This window comes from Centroberyx affinis, unplaced genomic scaffold (assembly GCF_046629955.1).
Source record: "Centroberyx affinis isolate AG114_WGS23_722 - 3 ecotype Tasmania unplaced genomic scaffold, CSIRO-AGI_Caff_v1 ptg005299l_1, whole genome shotgun sequence".
Classification (NCBI taxonomy): domain Eukaryota; kingdom Metazoa; phylum Chordata; class Actinopteri; order Beryciformes; family Berycidae; genus Centroberyx; species Centroberyx affinis.
The window spans coordinates 21,487-40,108 of record NW_027282641.1 but is presented as its reverse complement, the minus strand read 5'-3'; the positions used below and the strand labels follow the sequence as shown (position 1 = coordinate 40,108).

Below are 18,622 nucleotides of genomic sequence, written 5' to 3'. Positions count from 1 at the left end.
CTCTATAAAAGGGGATAATGCCGTCCATCTACAATTACTCGTCCGATGCTGACGGGTTGCTGTCGCAGCATATCGCCATGGCAACCGCAGCGCTGAGGAGAGGGTGATTTTCCAACAGACCGGTCGCTATGGGAGACCAACAATGGTGGTGGTGGTGATGGTGAAGTATGGCTGAAGGCTGGTGGAGAGAGGGGAAAGATACAGACGGTATAAGAGGAACGGTGAGATGCTTTATCAAGGCGAATGCTTGTTTTAAAGGGGAAATAAGTATGATATGTAATATTCTATGGAGGCCTATGGTGCCTGATTTTAAATGAGGATTCCCAGTTGAAACACCACACACTCAGGCAACGCCGTCTTTCATAAGATATTTATTTACAGGTTTTTCAAACAGTCATTTTACATTTTGAATGCTGATTATTAACAAAAAAAAACAACAAATTACAGCTTTTATAGAGCAAAGGATGATAATGAGCGGATGCCTTACAGATTCAGTTCGATCCCTTTGTCCATAAATCTTGAAAGGTAAAGTGAGAATAGGTCCTGCATGTTGCAAATGCCTGGCTATATCACATAAACACAGTAATAACTCCCATACTTAACCAATAACTTGTTTTGTGCAGGAAAATATAGGACAGGCAAATAAAAAAATGTAATGATTGTTGGTGGGTCTTTAAGGATAATAAATAACGGTTTGTTTAAATTTAATAAAAGTATTCAACTAATCTGTATTCCTTCAATAACAATCATATAAAAACAATTTTTTTAAGCATCTAAAGGCATGTGAAGCAGACAAGCATCCGCCATAATATCCGCCACAATGCTGTTTATAAACTGAAAAGAACTGAACAATGCAATCAGCCTTGGTTGTACAGCAGCCTACATGTACAGGATCTTCCTCTGCTGAGGTTCATGAATAGATTATACTGACAGAATCGGGGGAAATGCCGGTAGATACAAAATCTTACAGGTTGGACATAGTATTTACAACGTAGAGACACGGAGTATGTACATATTGGCAATCTTAAGACGACTTTTTCTCTCTCTCTCTCGGATGCGGGTGGTGATGCTCGTCTCAGATTCTGTCCACGTTTCTCAACCCTCCGTCCAGCGTCAACGTGCCGAATCTGAAGAGGGGAAATGTAGTAATTCTCAGCGATCTGCTTCTAGACTGGATTCAGGTTTTCAGACAACAGATGACAATGGCAGGATGTCTGTTAGATGCGGCCTCACCTCTCTAAGAAGTGGTTGTTCTCTGCCAGCTCCTTCACCACTCCCTCCATCTCCTCCTTTAGTTTCTTCATGCTGAAAGACAGTCGGGGTTAGCACTATGCTAAGTATCCAAACACTAACTAAATTATATTTATATTACTGTAAAACTCTTCCTTAAAGGTGCGTTGTGTAGCCTTTTCAACCATCAATATATTATTGTCAAATTAAGTGTGATACCTTGGCATAATTACTGTGAACAAATGATAGTATGGTAGCATCTCACACCAGCATTGTTAGTGCTAGTGTTTCTCCACATTAAGACTGCATTTCCCATAAGCCCCGTTGCTTCCGGTCTCCCTCCCCCTCCCTGAAGAGGATAAACATGTTGGAAGTGATTTTGCCATCAACATTTCCACCATCTGCCATTGCCAGAAATTCTGAAAGCTTTAGCTCTGTTTGCTCTGGAAGAAGGAACAGCGCCCTCTTCCTGTTTTGTGCCGTAAAGCGATCCAGCAGATTTCCCTCCAAATCTGAACCCATGGCTCACTATTAATGTCTCAAAATGAATGTGGTAATGATTCATTGATGTTAAAATGACACACACAGCACCTTTAAATGCCTCACACCCTCAGCACTCTAAATGGAAGGTGTGAGGATGATGAAGAGTGATAAATGCTGGTCTTGTCCTCACCCCAGGGTCATCTCTACCAGTGTGTTCTGGCTCAGGTAGGCTTGCGGCTTCATCCCACTGGACGCCAGGGGCAACACCTTCTGAGGCAACTGTTCCTGCAGCTACACACACACAATTTTACATTTTTATTTTGTTTGGAGAAGGTCCAGCATGTCCATGTGCTGCTGTGTCTAAGAGCCTGTAGGATTTTCATTAGGTCCTTGTTGAATTGCCATGTCTGAAATACCTGTGGTAGTAACCTTTGACATTCGTCCATTTGACATTTCTCCACAATTCAAATTGCTTGTAGAAGTGTTCAGCTAGCTAGTAGAAGATTCATTTCTAGCTCCCATGTTTCCTGATAAGCTAACTAAGCTAACTATCATCAACTAACGTCATTTTACCGTAGATTAATTTGTTTTGTGTGCTTTTGTTTGTAAGTGTTCAGCTTGGTTAGCATCAGCTGTAGCCGGTCACCATTGTTGGCAGTCTTGGGTTTGTAGTAATCTAGACGGCTTGTTAGCCAAGACGCTCACAGCTAGCAAGCATGGACCTAGCGCTGAGTTAGCGTTCACTTGTAATGTTCACCTTGATGACTCTCTCCATGAGCATGGTCACCTCCTTCTCGATGCTGATCAGCTGGCTGGACAGACCCAGCAGCTGCTTCCTCACGTGATGCACCTTCCTGCAAACATGAGAGCAACAGAGACCATGCTTTGCCACAGAGCTGATACTGTACGCTAGGTTGCTAAGCAGTATGGGGTTTTTAGAGCAAGCCAGGCCCACATCCTGATCAACATGCCACTCATGCATTCTGTTATTGTAGGTGAACAAAGAGTCAGGCTGAAATTATGCTAAGTTCTCTGATTTTTATGTAAAAATTAGTAGAACAATCACCATCATCATCATCATCATCGCCATTATCATCATCATCCAATCAGATCATATAAACAGAATCAATCAAGAGAAGCAGTGACTGGTTCACCTCATCCACTCCTCGCTCTTGGAGATGAAGAGGCGATACTTCATCGCACACTCCTCTGTGAACAAAGATCTGGCCTTACTGGCATGGAGGACCAGCTTCTGTCTGTGAAAAACAGAAACGCAGCTCAGGACCAAAAACAGGGAGGATACTGAGGAAGTTCAGACTAACACACTGAGAGAAGGTAAAGTACAGTGTGATGCTGTGATTTGCTGTCAAACAGTACAGTGAACTTACTTGTCAAATTTATGGATTTGTTCCTCATTGTAAGGCAGACCTAATACAAAATTGTGGTAGGACAAAATCTCAAATTAGTTTTGTTCATACGGCAACTCACATGACCAATACATCAATAGATTTTTACACTTTTTAGAGGATTTTTCTGCTTGGCAGAAAGTCCAGCATGTCCATGTGCTGCTGTGTCTAAGAGCCTGTAAGATTTTCATTAGGTCCTTGTTGAATGCCATGTCTGAAATACCTGTGGGTAATAACCTTTATAGACCTGCTGACAGAGGTGGAAAGTAACTAAGTACTTTTACTCGTACAATTTTGAGGTACTTGTACTTTACTTGAGTATTACCATTTTATGCTACTTTATACTTCTACTCCAATACATTTCAGAGGGAAATATAAGTTAAGTTACTAGTTACTTTGCAGATTCAGATTATTATACAAAATATAATCAACTAATAAATTGTGATGTATTATAATAGATTACTGTAAGCTACCCAACAGTATATAAAGTAGTGGAAATCAGCCCCACCTTTTCCAGCTGCAACATTAAAGTGATGGTTACACATTAATGTATCAATAATTATAATTCAATATAATATATACTGTATTATTCTGAAATGGGCCATTCTGCATAATGAGTACTTTTACTTTTGTTGCTTTAAGTACATTTTGATGCTAATAGTTTTGTACTTTTACTTAAGTAACATTTTGAATGCAGGACTTTTACTCGTAACAGAGTATTTTTATACTGTGGTATTTCTACTTTTACTTAAGTAAAAGATCTGAGTACTTCTTCCACCACTGCCTGCTGATGACGACTGTCTAGTTTTCACTACAGTGACATTGGAAGATTGATTCTTTCATGTCACATTTCTCTACGCTCACAGCTGGCGGGCATGGAACTAGTGCTCGGCCAGTTTCCACTAGTTCCTCAAAACTCACGTCGCTCTGCTTTGTCCTTCTTGAACTGCTGGTAGATGGCTGTGATGGCGTCCAGCAGCACTTTGATTTTCTCCACGCTGCGAAGAGAGGCCGAGGGTCAGACGGTGACTAATCTTTCATCCTCACATATTCACATATGAGTGTATCAGCTGTACGCGTATACTGTATATCAACCCCACACACACACACACACTCTCTCTTACTTCCTGTCCTCGGGGTGTGTGCCCACTTGCTGTGTCCAGGCGTCGGTCAGCAGCCCCCCTGGTAGGAACTTGCTCTTGATATCCTGCGTTGTTCGCTCCATGGGCTCCAACGAGCTGGAGATCTGCAGCGGGTAGACACACACGTGGATTACATTATATTCTCATTTATTCTTTATTCTAATTTTAACTTTTTTTCCAGATACACTCAGTGGTCACTTTATAAGGTAAACCTCTCTGCTTACGCAAACAGCTCGCTCCTCCAGACAGTGACTCATGCATAAATAAAGCATAAATATGCAGCATGCAGACAGGATGGAGAGGGTTAGTTACTGTTCCAAATACTGTTCTAAATATTAGAACGGGCTGTTCTGGAGACAAAAGTACTAGTGAGGTATACCTTATAAGTGTATGATATTATAATTTATTATATTATACAAGTGCAATATTACCCCTGTCATACTATGATGCACAACACCACACACAACAAAGCATGTCAAGACGCTGAAGGCAGGAAAAGGAAGCGAGGACTCACTCTCAGAACTTTCTTGTGCATGTCTGAGATCTCATCGTACTCCGAGGACAGCATGTTGGCCTGCATCAAAACCTCAAACCTGTCGCACACAACACCAGCTCATCATATTAAAATCACATCAACATAAATGATAAACATAACTGATGTGTGTGTGTGTGTGTGTGGGACTCACAGTTGTTCGGTCCTCTCCAGTATCTGCGTGCAGTAGTTACATAGATGAATAACCTCGGACTTCTTGTGCAGGATCTCGCTGTAGTCCTCCTTCATGAGCTCACTGGGTGAATGGAGACATGATGTAGAGATGGTGTTTTCATAATGAACACATAACTCATAACGCTTTCCTATATTTTCCACGTGGCGAGATGTTGCGTTTGATCACGTAGAGCGCAAGCAACTTCCGAGTTTTGAACCTGAATTATTGCATCTTTAAGTGAGTAAAAGCCAAATTAGACACCTTTCTTTTTCACATTTTCACATACCCCATCACCTTGTTTACAGTCTTACACACACACACACACACACACACACACACACACACACACTGGACTTACATTAAACCGCGTACTCCTTTGCGCACTAGTTCCTGATACACCAGCAGGGACTCTGAGGTTTTCCACAAGTGTCCGACATCACCTGCAAAAGTCTGAACCACAGCAAGCATGTGAGTGTGAGAGTGAGTGTGTGTGTGTGTGTGTGTGTGTGTTGCCTTTAGGGTTCTGCCGAGGATTTGTTTTTTCAAGACCGACACCGCTACTGGGGCAAGATTACATAGATATGACTATGAATTGACTGAAATGACTCAGATTAAACAGACATTTGAATATTAATGATAAAATTTGCATTTCAATCAGCTGTTTAAAAACAAATGCATTGACGCATTCGATGGGCAGGTTCAAATCCAACAAATTCATGTGACTGAAATTCGAATAATAATAATCCATACAATCTGAAATCAAACAATAAATATGGAATCAATCAAACTGCATCATATCCATCATATCGGAGGGTGACTGATGCTGAATGGACCAGATCCAATATTCAATATTTAAGGCCGATATCGGCAAACTAATACATCAGTCTAACACTAGTTCCACTTGTTCCTCCTTCATGGAGTCACAAGTACATATGGGCTGTGAATCACTCAATGGCCCATTTGCTAAATTATTCATAACAGCACACCAATTATATAGTTCAAGGCCATGGCAGAGCGCTGAGCTATTAGATGTAGTGCAGATGAATGAATTAAATGAATTTAAGAGCAGCTAGATCCAACGCCTACGCCTACACGTTCGGTACCGTGTGCACATGTAATTTCTACTTAAGGCTTGATATGAATCCGTTTCTGTGATAGCCAACTGTCTTCCGTCCACAAAAACCACATCACACGTGTACAGATGCACATGACACGCATGCAAAATGTTCCTGGAAAGCCAAAGAGACGAGGCTTCATTTCCTTTGATTACAGTGAGTCACTGGAAAGCCTCACAGGGGAAAAAATAGAGGCTTTCATCCTCTCCAGTGTCATTCTCAGCCATTACTACTGTTGTACTGTTGGACTGGTGATTTTACTAAAGATGTCCAGCAACAGAGTCATTTTCACACTATCGATACTGGTAAGCTGTGGCCTGAAAGAGTTTCGTGGTTTAAATTCTACCTCTGAATTCTTGAAAAACAAGCCTGCCTGTGTCTTCTCTGCTCTCAGCCTTCCTGTGGTCTCAGACAAGATACATGGTGGAGTGGACAGTTCATTTTCTTTGGAGAAAAAGTGTTGTTGTCCTTCATGTCACTGGTGCTTCAAGGTGCTCAGGAAGCTGAACTTTGGCAACAGGACAGTTTCTACTTTTGGATGAGGACTGATGACGGTCTCAAATGTTTTCTTTGCCTTTTTTTTTGCCTTGACTTGCCATTTTTTCAGATTTGAGCTTGATCTTATCCTTCAAAATGACATTAATCAGGAGACTCAATAGTCTTGGACTCAACAGTAATGTGGAATCGGTACCTTTGCATAGCTGGCATCCAAATCCAGGTCGTAGCGAGGCTGCACTTTAGGGGGGCTGGCTGTGAGGAAAAAACATACAAAGGGTTAAACACACAGGATTTTCCTGTTTGGCTTTGTCTTGTATTCAAAATCTCTCTCTTCAGCTCCTCTCCATCTGTCTCTAGTTATATTTTAGACTTTTTTTTAACATCTTTTCAATAACTGTTAGAATGAAAGAGACCAATTTCACCACTGCAATAAACATGAGAATAAAAAAAAACACAGTAGGTCCTATCAGAATAGAGATCAGTATGACAGGGCTGATTTTCCATTAGAAAAAAGCACTGAGGAGCCACAGCATTTTTAAGTTTACACAATATGATTTAAGACATTTCATGAATGTTCACCCTATACATTCTAAAAACAGAGGTACAGAGGACCACAGGACAACCAAGAATGGAAAGAGATACAGTATGACAGAGTATCTGCAGTTTCCAGAAAGCCAAACATAAACCTTTTTAAGACCTTTTTAATGCTACCTGGAATTGAATTTAAAACCAATTTAAAATCCAAAATGAAGAAACCCAGCTGGCAAACCCAGCATATCTCTGATTGAACATAACTAATGAAAGTTCTGAACTATAAATGGGCAGAATAAGAAAAAGCACACCAGGAAATTAACTGTTAAGGCCAGCTGTGTTTAGTAAAGCAGATAGGGTTTGTATTGTACTACTAACCCTGTTCTGTATGAGTGAGCACACCTGTCATTACATGGTGAAAAAAATAACACTGCATTACAAAAATAATTACATTTAGATAATTAATTTCAACACTTTTTCAAACTTTTTAAAGGAGGATCCTCGGCTACATACGGTCTTCGAAGATGAGTCCCACGGTGGCTACGGACTCGCGGCTCACGAGCATGATGGGATTGTCCCTGGAGGTCCGGGGGAAGCTCATGGCCTGGCGGTTGGGGTCCAGGACGAGGCGCCGGCCCTCGTACAGCAGCTCCTGGTTGTGGCACGGGATGCTGGTCCTGCGGGAGAGCAGCTCCTGGAACAGCGTGGCCCTGTGGACAAACGAAGAACTGCAGCTTTACAACATGCACAGAGTCACCCGGTGAATTGGTCAACGTCTTCTTTATGTTAAATTTACTAAGTTTTTGGTAGATTGTCCCATTGGTCAATTTGGGCTTGGAATGGTGTGTGAGGTCTATGCAAGTGTAAATTATCCAAAGCTCCTTCTTTTTCCATTTATACCATTTCTTAACAAACATAAGTCAATATGAGTGAATCTGATTTGAATATACTGTAGTTTTACAGTAGAAAAGTGAAGAGAAGGCAAATTATTAATTACTTAAAATGAAAGTGCAATATAGCAATGCTACAAGAAACTCACCTGTTAGATACAAATAAGGAAAATATTAAAAAAGACTGGAATGGTGAGATATTTGACATCCTTTTCCCCCAAAGCAAGAGGAGTAGCAATATTAATTAACAGGACTATAAAATATGACATTAAATCACGCATTATAGATCCAAATGGTAGATTCATTATTATGAAAAAACTGAATTTCTCAATCTATATGGCCTAATGGGGATTCAGCTTTCTTTACTGACTGAAGTCAATTTCCTCACATGCCTTTTGTCATAGGAGGTGACTTTATCTCATACTCAAGTACAGATAGTGATCATGCTGAGTTTTCTGATGCGATTAAATTCCCAGTATTGCAAGATGATTTTAGAGAAAAACCTGAAGCATCAATCTCAACAAAGGAAACACATGATGCAATAAGGGAATTACCCAAGCCAAAGGCTCCCGGGAGCGATGGATTTGCAGATGCTCTATTTTAAAAAGGTTAGATGAATCTTTTTTGCAAGTGAGGCAATCAGGGAAACTACAGCAGAAGGAATCATTACTTTAGTCAAAAACAGGAAAAAATCTGTCTTCATGCTCAAATCATACACCAAATTCACTTTATATAGATTTTAAAATGTATCAAAATTTTCACTTTATTAAGATGCTTTTATTTCCAATCAGTATATTGACTATATAGCTCTGATAATGGCAATTATTCTAAAACATACTATGCCAAGAAGGTGAATGCTCCTGCTGCTGCATTGCTATTAGATGCTGAAAAAGTGTTTGACCAAGTAGAGTGGAAGTACTTGGTTTTCACATTATAGAGATTTGGGTGTGGTCCTGTTTACTAAATGGACACAATGCATATAGAACTTCTCCTTTTTGCCCCGCTAGAAAGAGGAACTTGACAAGGCTGCCCCTTATCTCTGCAACTATTTCATTTAGAGCATGAGCCACTTGCAGAGGCACTAAGGAGTCAAACTGAAGGGAAACTGAAGGCATCACAATAAAGATTTACGCAAAACTGGCAATGTACGCTGATGATATGCTGGTATTTTCAAAAAACCTGAACACACCGGTCAGCTTTCTTTAAACAAGTAAATGGAATTCAGAACAGCCTATAATTAGCTCTGAAATTAACTTACCAAAAGATAAGGGGGACTTGCACTTCAAGATTAAAAAAAGTATTACTATTCATACATACTGCGCCAAACCTGCTATTGGTTTTCGCACCAATAGAGCCTCCTGGCTGGTTAGCTGTAGAAAATGCCCTCTCTGACACCCTACCTCTCCATTTACTTGCATATGGAATTCGTCCAGATTCTTGGAAAAAAGTCCCTACAGTCTCAGCCTCCTGGAATGCCCTTTGAATGGTTGAAAAGATGCATAATATATCTCATGGCACCTCTCTCCAAGCACCCATCTGGAACAACCCACACATATTAAATAGCCAATAATGTGGACGGATTGGCTGTAGATGGGTATTAAAAACAAAATCTGACCTATTTGACAATGGTTCACTGCTAAATCCTGTAGATCTTCAGAATAAAATATGTCCAAAGGTATCCATATATTTCAAGCTGTGAGGACAGCAAACAACATCAGATTTGTCTTTGAACCTAATGAATTTGTGAGGGAGGTATAGTCTCGCAACCATTTACCTTTAGATATTGAAAATAATTCTCTGTTAAGAATACTTTTATTTATTGGTAATAGAGTTACACTGGAAGTGGCACTGGAAACTGAATGCCTGCATGGCTATGATTGATTATAAGTGTAGCAAGATTAGAAAATTACTATTTCCAATGATAGAAGGCAGCAATCTGAGAAAATATGGGGTGCGTTTGACAGCCTTGTACTATGATTTTTAGCTGTACACAGTCTCCCATCATTGATACCTTGAGTTTCCCTGTTTCCCCCTCTCTCTTTGACTGAGCTTACTTCTAATATAGGAGAAACAAACAATGGTCCTAATACTAATACTAATAATACTAAGTACCACTTCACCATGTTTTTTGTTGACATCAAAATATGCCCTCAATGCTGTGCAAGTCTGACAGATGGTGAAAACCAGAAGTGAAAGCTGGAAGATGTTTCCATGCCACAATAACCAGTTTAATATGTGTGTAAGCCAGGCATCTTAACCAGGTTTCTTATAATAAGAGTATGAACTTACCGGGTTATTCTAACCCAGTTATGATGTTTACATCTTCAAACTATCTCCAAGTCCCATAGCCTGGCTCCTATCACTCTATTGGGAAAATCCCTTGTACAGCGCTAGTGCAGAAGTCCTTTCTACCAGCCTCCTGGGCAGTGCAGTAAATGGCTTACGTGTTGTATTTGTGGATGTAGACGTGGTGCAGCGTGGCCTGCTGCAGGCTGAAGACGTAAACCACCGTGCGGTGCAGGATGTCGCTGGTCTCGGCGAAGAACTGGTCAAAGCCCCAGCACTTCTCCTGGTCCGCCTCCAAGATGTTGGCCAGCACCGGGGTCAGCAGGCTCTGTAAGCCTCTGTGGACGGGACATCCCAGGACAGAGATTACAGGTCAATCTACATCGCAACAGAGTGCCTTGGACCCTCTTATTATTATTATTAGTCAAGTAATTTATTCAGCTAATTGAGTGAAAGTTCGAATGTAAAGACACTGAGCCGCATCCCAAGAAAGCTCCTAGTAGCCTATATCTGTAAATTTAAATTAGCAAGGCATAGAGAACTATGATGGTCTCAAATCCCAATAATCAAATGGATTTGAGTTGTGAGATCTTACTTGGACAGGCTGCAGGATACTGGCATCTCTGTGCTCCACTCTATCTTCCCGTTCTCAAACTTCTGCTGGCCGGAGATGGTGCCAGAAGGCTTCTCAGTGATGATCTTATACCTGAGAGGAACACACCGCTCAGTTAAGACACATCTTAAAGGAAGCTTGGAGTGTGCACAACCACCAGACACACAGTGAGTTAGCTACAGCAGTTCCATCTCAACCTTCTCCTAAAGAACTGAAGTGAATGGGGTCTGGTTGTTTACAGATAAAGAAGGACATGAAATGACCATCAGATTTCTATAAGCACTTACCTCATTATGTAGCGTTATTCTAGCTAGAGGAAGCGCTAACTTCTTCTTGTGTAGTGTGGCAACTGAAACAAGGAAATTGTCTCGTTCTGTTTGTAACTCACCAGCCAATAGAGACCTTGCTGTCCCACAACCTCCTCTATTGGCTGGCCAGCTATGTATTGAGGTAAATCTAGGGCTTTTGGATCCACAATGCAACCGTTTGGCTTCAAAACACTTGGACTAAGCTGCAGAAGTTGTTTAGAGAAATTTGCGGGTCATTTTTTAATGTCCTTTGCCGTTTTTTGGACTCTAACAATCAGACCCTTTCAACTGCAGTAGTTAACTTGCTGTGTGCTTTGTGGTCATACAAACTTTCATACGAATTTTCATTTTGGAGTGAACTGTTCCTTGATCCATATTCTTGGATGTCGATCATGTTCTGCAACCTAGATCAGTCCATAAAAATCAAAAGGGATGATAACATGTTCTTACATCACTTCCTTATTCCTGCGAGGCCCTTCAAACGGCCGGAAGGGGAGGCTGCCGGTGGCGGCGTGGTAGAAGGTGACGCCGATGCTCCACAGATCTACTGTGGCCCCGTACTTCTTCTGGTGGTCCTTCCTCAGCACAGCCCGCTCATACATGTCAGGATGCTGCAGAGGAACACGTGTAAAAGACTTATTATGTATTGTGTTATTGTGTGTGTTTGAATTCATACAGTTCCACACACTTACTTTCTGTAATAATTCCTAGCTTCCTAATTGTTTATTTTTATGTAATGTCTTTAAAGCACTTTTTGTTTTTGAAAAGCTACTTTACAAATGCAGTTTCTGACTATTATAAATATTATTACACTGTTTCCAATGTGACCCTGATGTAATACTCCATTACATTTCTATGACTTTCCATAACTTTTGTTTTTCTAAAGGGCTTAACAGTCTGGTTTCTACTCTAGTTGGGTTGAAAAACTTTGATGCTATGCTTGAAAAGGATCTAGAGTATCAAGTGATGATATAGGAGTATTTCAACCTAAGTGAGTTTACACCAAAGGACTTTAACTGACATAACCCCAGTTCAGAGTGTTGCTTACCAGGTATTCCTCAGTGCCATAGAGAGAAACAAACTGTTCATCGTCATCCAGCTCTCTGGCCGCACCGAAGTCTGTCAGCTTATATACCGACCGGCCGTCCTCTCCGATCACCCGCATGATGTTCCCAGGTTTGATATCCCGATGCACAATGCCGTACTCTCTCAGGTGGTTCATCCCTGCCACTGTAACCCACAAGGGACGACAGCCAATGAGAAAACATTTCTTGACTTCTAAGACGTGGAAAGATTGCAGATGAGTGTTTCATAGACCAGTGATTCTCAACCTTTTTCATATCAAGGACCCCTAATTTAGTCCACATTAGGGCCATGGACCCCCATTTGATGAGATTTTGTCTCTCGGACCCAAATCTGAGAATATTTTTATTGTTAGATATGATTTTGTCCAGAATTCCATGACTATCTGTATTATAGGTATAGGAGAGATAACAGAGAAACTATGATCAAAATAGTCAGTCTATATTCTCTAACTGTGTTAACTTGTAAATTAAATAATAGTGAAGTTTAACAATTCATCAATTTGCTGGGGACCCCCTGGAACCCCCTCAAGGACCTCTGGTGGTCCCCGGACCCCACGTTGAGAAACACTGTCATAGACAAACCGTCGCAGTCCCTCCAGGAATGTCAAATTTCATGGGAGGTAGTTATAAAAATCCCATTTTTTCATATTTCTTTAGTGTCACTTTAGTACCAGACTTCCTTGACTTACAATTTTTACCAATTCCCACAATTTTACTGCAAAAAACACCTAAAACTCCACTGTAACTTTTGACCAAAGCTGCTGTAAAGTCAAGCATTTTTAGTCGCAATAATCACAGAAAACCTCCGGGTCTTGACTAACGAGACTGTCGGTACTGTTTTCGTGGATGACATCATCATCCATTACACAACACAGGCATGTTAAATCAATTATCACACGTAATATAACCAAGTGGTGATAGGCACGATGTGAATTCTCGGGTGGTCAAAACACTCCCTCACCCACATCCTGCAGAACAATGAGGAACTCGTCCTCTGGTAGGCCGTAGGCGTTGGAGGACTCCTCCAGCACGGTGTAGAGACTCCCGCAGGGGCAATACTCCATCACCAGGACCTTGTGGCGAGTGTTGGACTGGGGGGGGGGGGGGGGGGACAACAGGGTCATACTTGAGTTTGTAAAGCCTCAATCTCTGTTGACGCTTCATATCGGCTACTTCAGATCAAGTATTTCTGCTTTTTGACTCAGTGGCACAAAAGAAAAAACAACAGTGTACGATATATCATTTAAATTAAATGTGATACCGTGATATAATTACTGTGAACAAATGAGACCATGGTGGAGACGATTGGTAGCCTCTATCTCACGTCAGTGGTATTGTTAGTGCTAGTGTTTCTCCAAATTAAGACCACATTTCCCATAAACCCTGTTGTTTTTGTCTTTACTGAAGAGGTTAAACAGGTTGGAAGTGATTTTTCCATCGCCATTTCTCTCCTTCCACCATCTGCCTTTGCCAGAAACTCTGAAAGCTTTAGCGCCCTCTTCCTGTCTTTGTGCCTTAAAGCAATATCGGTTTGTGCGGTAAAGCAATCTTCGCAGATTTCCCGCAAACTCTGACCTGATACCAAACAATGTAAAATGCAGTGTAAAGGCCGGTAGAGACTGCCAGTCTTCTTGGCGATGGTCTCCTTTGTTTACAGTAATGGAGGAAATTATATAGAAGGCAGTGTTTTCCCCCATACTGACCTCTTCCTCCACAGCGAAGAGCTTGACAATGTTCTTGTGGTTGAGCTTCTTCAGCACCTCAAACTCTCTCATCTGGACGTCCAGCGGCCGGAGGAAACTCAGGTTGTTGAACACTTTTACTGCGTAGAGGTCCCCTGTTTTCTACCATGGGATACAAAGTCACATAGGAAACTTAATACATATTAAAATCATACTTTTCCACACACATTTCCATCCTTCCCAGGCCTCTGTAAGAACCCTATGCTCGTAGTGTCAGCCCAGAAAGAGGCCTGCAAACCTAAGGCCTCATAACTACACATGAGACACGTGATCCGTTTCGTACTGAAATCCATACAGACAAAATAAACATAAGATCAGGTTCAGACCCATCCTCATACTTTAGATTCTGGTCTGAAGCTGCGGGGAAATTCCCATGCAGAAGGGAGTTCACAGCCAAAGTGGAGCACAGGGGGGGGTTTAAAACCTTTTGGATGAACAAAAGAAACTAAGGACGGCGTCTAATCTGTGGGAGGTGGATAGAGGAATAAAACAAACACGCCGACACCGCTGCTCTGCTCGGCGATCCATGGAACCAAACCTCATTGTTTTAGCTTCCAAAAAAAAAGAAAGATTCCTGCACATACACCTCAACAGGAGCCTTTTTTCCTCTATATGTGACATTTTTTAGATTGTTTCAAGAGGGTAAAGAAGGTAATGACTACTATTTATAACACTAGTTTGTTATGATGTGGTGGCCTTCATCACCAGCTGAACTTCACATCACAGCTCTAATAAACTCTCACTCTCTCATTCTACATCACCTGCACCTCAAAATACTGGCTATTGTGTGGGCCTTCAAAAAACAATAGCAACTGAACCCTAGTGGCCCTAGTAGTCACCTTCGTGTTTAGTGGAAAGTCCAAAAATACGATATGCAAAATGTCACTGATGATATAATACCAAGCATCTATGGATGACTCCATGTGGGACCGCCAAAGGGGATTCTGGGGGATTCCCACTATTTCCTCAGCGCTGAGAACTGGCTTCTGGCTACTTGACCCAGTGAGACCATGCAGCCCCACATGCTACTGTCATTCAAATCCTCAGGAAATGATGGTATGGCAAGAGACTGGTCCCAAACATCACTTTACAGCCTTCAGACCACCAGACTCCTGTATTAAAGTTCCCTATTTTTAGTTGCTGCATTAGCCAGCTAAAATACCAGTGGTATAAATAAATCACCAAAGCAGCAATAAACTGAATTCAGTTCCTTGTCCTTGTTTGTTTTTATATGTGGCTGCTACAAAGACTAAAACTATGGAAAGAGATTAGTGCTAGCAGAGATTGCATTTGAATTTGTCATGCTCATACTGACCTACTGAATTAAAAAATATACATTTGTTGAAAAAATTGAATTTGTAGGGCATGTTTTGAAATTGAATGCAATGCTTGAAATTCAATGTGATTATTATTGAAGAGTACTGCTAGAGAGATACTACTAGTTTTCACTAGCTACTGTGGCCGGCTCTGCACATACCCTCTCTGATGTGATTGGGAGATGGGAATATCTGACCCTGAAAGTGAATACGTAAAAGGCTATAGTAGGCTCTTGTAACAGCACAACTGTAACAAACAAGGTACCATAACTCTGAATGGACTCTAAATGGACTTCTGGTGATCAACAAATCACCAGAAGTCCATTCATTTCCTATAGAGCTGAGGGAAACTCGGAAATGTGTGAATAACTTTTCACTGTCATCTGCCGTCGACAGCCAATCAGATGTTAGTGCTTTCTTGTTTTCCTACTGATGTGATTTTGTTTCATGAACAATAGTTCTGCCTGGCAAGTGCAAAATGGCCATTCAAAGCTTCCTAGATCTCTACAAGTTTTCTTTGTAGTGAAAGACTACAGGAATCGACTGTGATGTTGAAGATGAGAGCACCGCAGTCAAAAAACATGACAGCATTTCTGGGTTTGATATTAGCACTGTCACTGTCTTCGTGTCAGTGTGCTTACCTTGTGTCTTCCGCGGTAAACGTTAGCTGTCGCCCCCTGGCCCAGCAGGTCTGATATGAGCCACAGGTAGTTCGTTGTGCTCTGCATCCTGACTGCTTCAACTGCTCCTGCAAGCACAGCAGCAACACATCAACACACCAGCAAGCAGCAAGCTTCTTTTTAGATTCTATTCTATTTCCTTTTCTTTTTCCCCCTGCTGTGTCCTATTGCTTTTGCTGCTGCAAGGATGCAATTTCCCCACAGGGATCAATAAAGTTTTGTCGTATCTTGTCTTATATTATGAGAACGAGGCACACGCACAAACCCATTTGAATCAAGTTTAATCAAATGTATCATATATTCTAGTCCTCTATGCAGTTATTATTAATATTACTATTAACAGCAGTGACAAACACTGCATTTTTTGACGCAATGCACAATGAGTCAAAGCAGTTTGAAGCAGTCTACCTGCTGTTAAATGTTGTGACCAATATATCTGACACAGTCAACACCGCAAAGCCTTCACACTTCAGATACCACATGCAAATATCGACTGACTGTCTGATTGGTAGTCCTTACTGTGTTTTCTGAAGTTCAGTTTGACCGAAACACATTTCGTGGTCGGCTTGGATCGCAAGCACACACACACCCCTTCCTTTTTGAAAAACAGAGCCCCTCCTTACCTTTTAAAGGCAAAAGTCACCCTAAAACACCTTCACAACAGACCAGAGTGCAATGCAGCCACAGGACATGCTGTGTTTTGAGTGAGGGGCGCCACTCTCGCTTTCTCTCAACCGGAAAACCTCTCAATCCACTACTGCGTTGCTATCGCTCCCTCCACCTACACATCGAACCCACAGCTGAATGCAACACGGTGCAGGGCTTGTTCTCTGAGGGTTGTCCAAAGGCATTCTGGGAAATGTAGGAGATCACTATCTGAGGTAGAGGTAGACGAGGCAGGTTGAGGGAAAGTGGGTACACCAAAAAAAACTAAGTAACAACACTTTATCACATAATAACTCCTGGAATGCACTGAGCATCACAGACTGCTGAGTATCAGGATTTTTCTCCTTTCATACCTTTAGACTGCCACGTTTCATACTGTGAAACCTACAGCCTTGCTTGGGCTATAGGCTATACTGCTTGACAACAATATCACTTGTCTGCTGGTGGCACCACCCAGCCCTGCTGCTGCAATGCTGCCTAGAAAACAAACCGGGCTGTCTATCATAGGCCTGTACCAGCAGCAGTCATATATACACGGTATGGTAGTTCATAATTCTGCACATAATCATAAGTGCCCCGGTGTTGTTGTCACCTCACTGTCTCAAGTTTATTCCAGCCTGCTTGTCGTGTATTTCGTCATGACGTCACGGCGTATCAGTGGGAAATTCCCCCTTCAGGCCTCAAACACAACCTTTCAAGTAAAGAGATTAACCGTCCTAAAAGCAGCCATGACAGTTTCCCCTCAGTAACGTGCATTTTAATGTTACGAAGCCCGCTTCTCCCTCTCATTCCGCGTATAACTTCGCCAATACGACGACACAGTCTAATATCTGCGACGTCGTGAACGAGCCCACACGATGGCGTACAGCTAAGTGTTGTAAATATCGAAAACATGTCAGAGCAGGCAGCTGGTTCAAAGAGACACGGTCCGCTGACTACATATGGGCAAAGATGACGTTTAACTAATGTTAGCTCCGACGTTTGAAATATTTTCACTTTCTTCTCGGCGGACATGATTGTGAAATCGAACCTCAAATAAGACAATTCAATAAGAATAATACCAGGTGGCTCAATGTTTACACTGTAAAATAACCACATATACATTCATACCTCGAATTACGTGATACTGACAGTTGATAAGTGGAGTTTATCTAATAAAATCAATCATATAGCAAATATATGTATTTTGTTTATTTCCTCACCCTTCTGCCGAATCCTCTTCCGCTGTGTCCTGGTCACCTGGTTGAAGCGCTTCAATCAGAGCAGAGAGGCAAAGGGAGGTGTGGCCAGCCAGCGTCTCAGTTACCGTAATATTCAGAAAAGAGGCCCAGAAAGGTGTAACCCTTGCGCTGTATATTGTGCATAAAATGAATTCTCCACACATTGCTCTCTTTATAGTTCTATTCTTCTGCCCCCTACTGCTTTTCAGTTATGCCACTAGTTATGGTAGACAGCTTTGGACAACTGAGAACTGCAACGGCTTTCGTTGTAATCGGTTATTACGGTACGAAATAACAAACGAAACTGAAAGCTATGGATGCCCTCAACCTGTGCCATCCTATACTATAATACTCCATGGTCCCACCACTCAGCAAAAGCCCCGTCGTCTATATATTACTCATATAAGTTGATTTGTTTCATACTGCATATACTGCCTATATAAATTCATCCCTTCTCTGTAGAGTGTAGCCTTACCTCGGGCTTAAATACACACTCATAAGCAGTCAAAAAGAGACTGGGCCAGACTTGCCTATGGATGTCAATGGGGAATGACATGGCACTTTAGCCTAAGTCCAAATGTGATCTTGTGGTGTTTAATTGTTATAATGAAGAGGAAAAAATCAAGCAACAATTGCCAGGAAAAAGTGGAGAGCATTCAGGATCAACATTCCCTCTTAAAATGTGTGTATTGGGTCACTTATAA

General features: G+C 41.6%; 1 protein-coding gene across 4 annotated transcripts; it reads right to left on the bottom strand.

The window, feature by feature from the left end:
• Nucleotides 1-935: 935 nt before the first annotated feature.
• Nucleotides 936-17,937, bottom strand: tbk1 (TANK-binding kinase 1). Of its 4 annotated transcripts, none has more exons than XM_071546508.1 (21): nucleotides 17,901-17,937; nucleotides 15,994-16,100; nucleotides 13,998-14,138; nucleotides 13,256-13,385; nucleotides 12,258-12,439; nucleotides 11,660-11,820; nucleotides 10,884-10,994; nucleotides 10,447-10,626; nucleotides 7,626-7,822; nucleotides 6,775-6,833; nucleotides 5,327-5,418; nucleotides 4,948-5,049; nucleotides 4,776-4,854; nucleotides 4,244-4,365; nucleotides 4,041-4,117; nucleotides 3,102-3,141; nucleotides 2,868-2,969; nucleotides 2,471-2,567; nucleotides 1,904-2,004; nucleotides 1,234-1,305; nucleotides 936-1,127 (listed from the first exon to the last, which is right to left on the bottom strand). In XM_071546508.1, exons 2-21 carry the CDS (start codon nucleotides 16,078-16,080, stop codon nucleotides 1,076-1,078), a joined length of 2,184 nt encoding a protein of 727 aa, XP_071402609.1. In that variant the 5' UTR covers nucleotides 16,081-16,100; nucleotides 17,901-17,937; the 3' UTR covers nucleotides 936-1,075. The 4 variants fall into 4 exon arrangements, with proteins under 4 accessions (XP_071402609.1, XP_071402612.1, XP_071402610.1 ...); XM_071546511.1 differs by having other exon boundaries at nucleotides 15,994-16,094; nucleotides 17,901-17,934; XM_071546509.1 differs by having other exon boundaries at nucleotides 17,809-17,903.
• Between the last annotated feature and the right edge of the window lie 685 nt (nucleotides 17,938-18,622).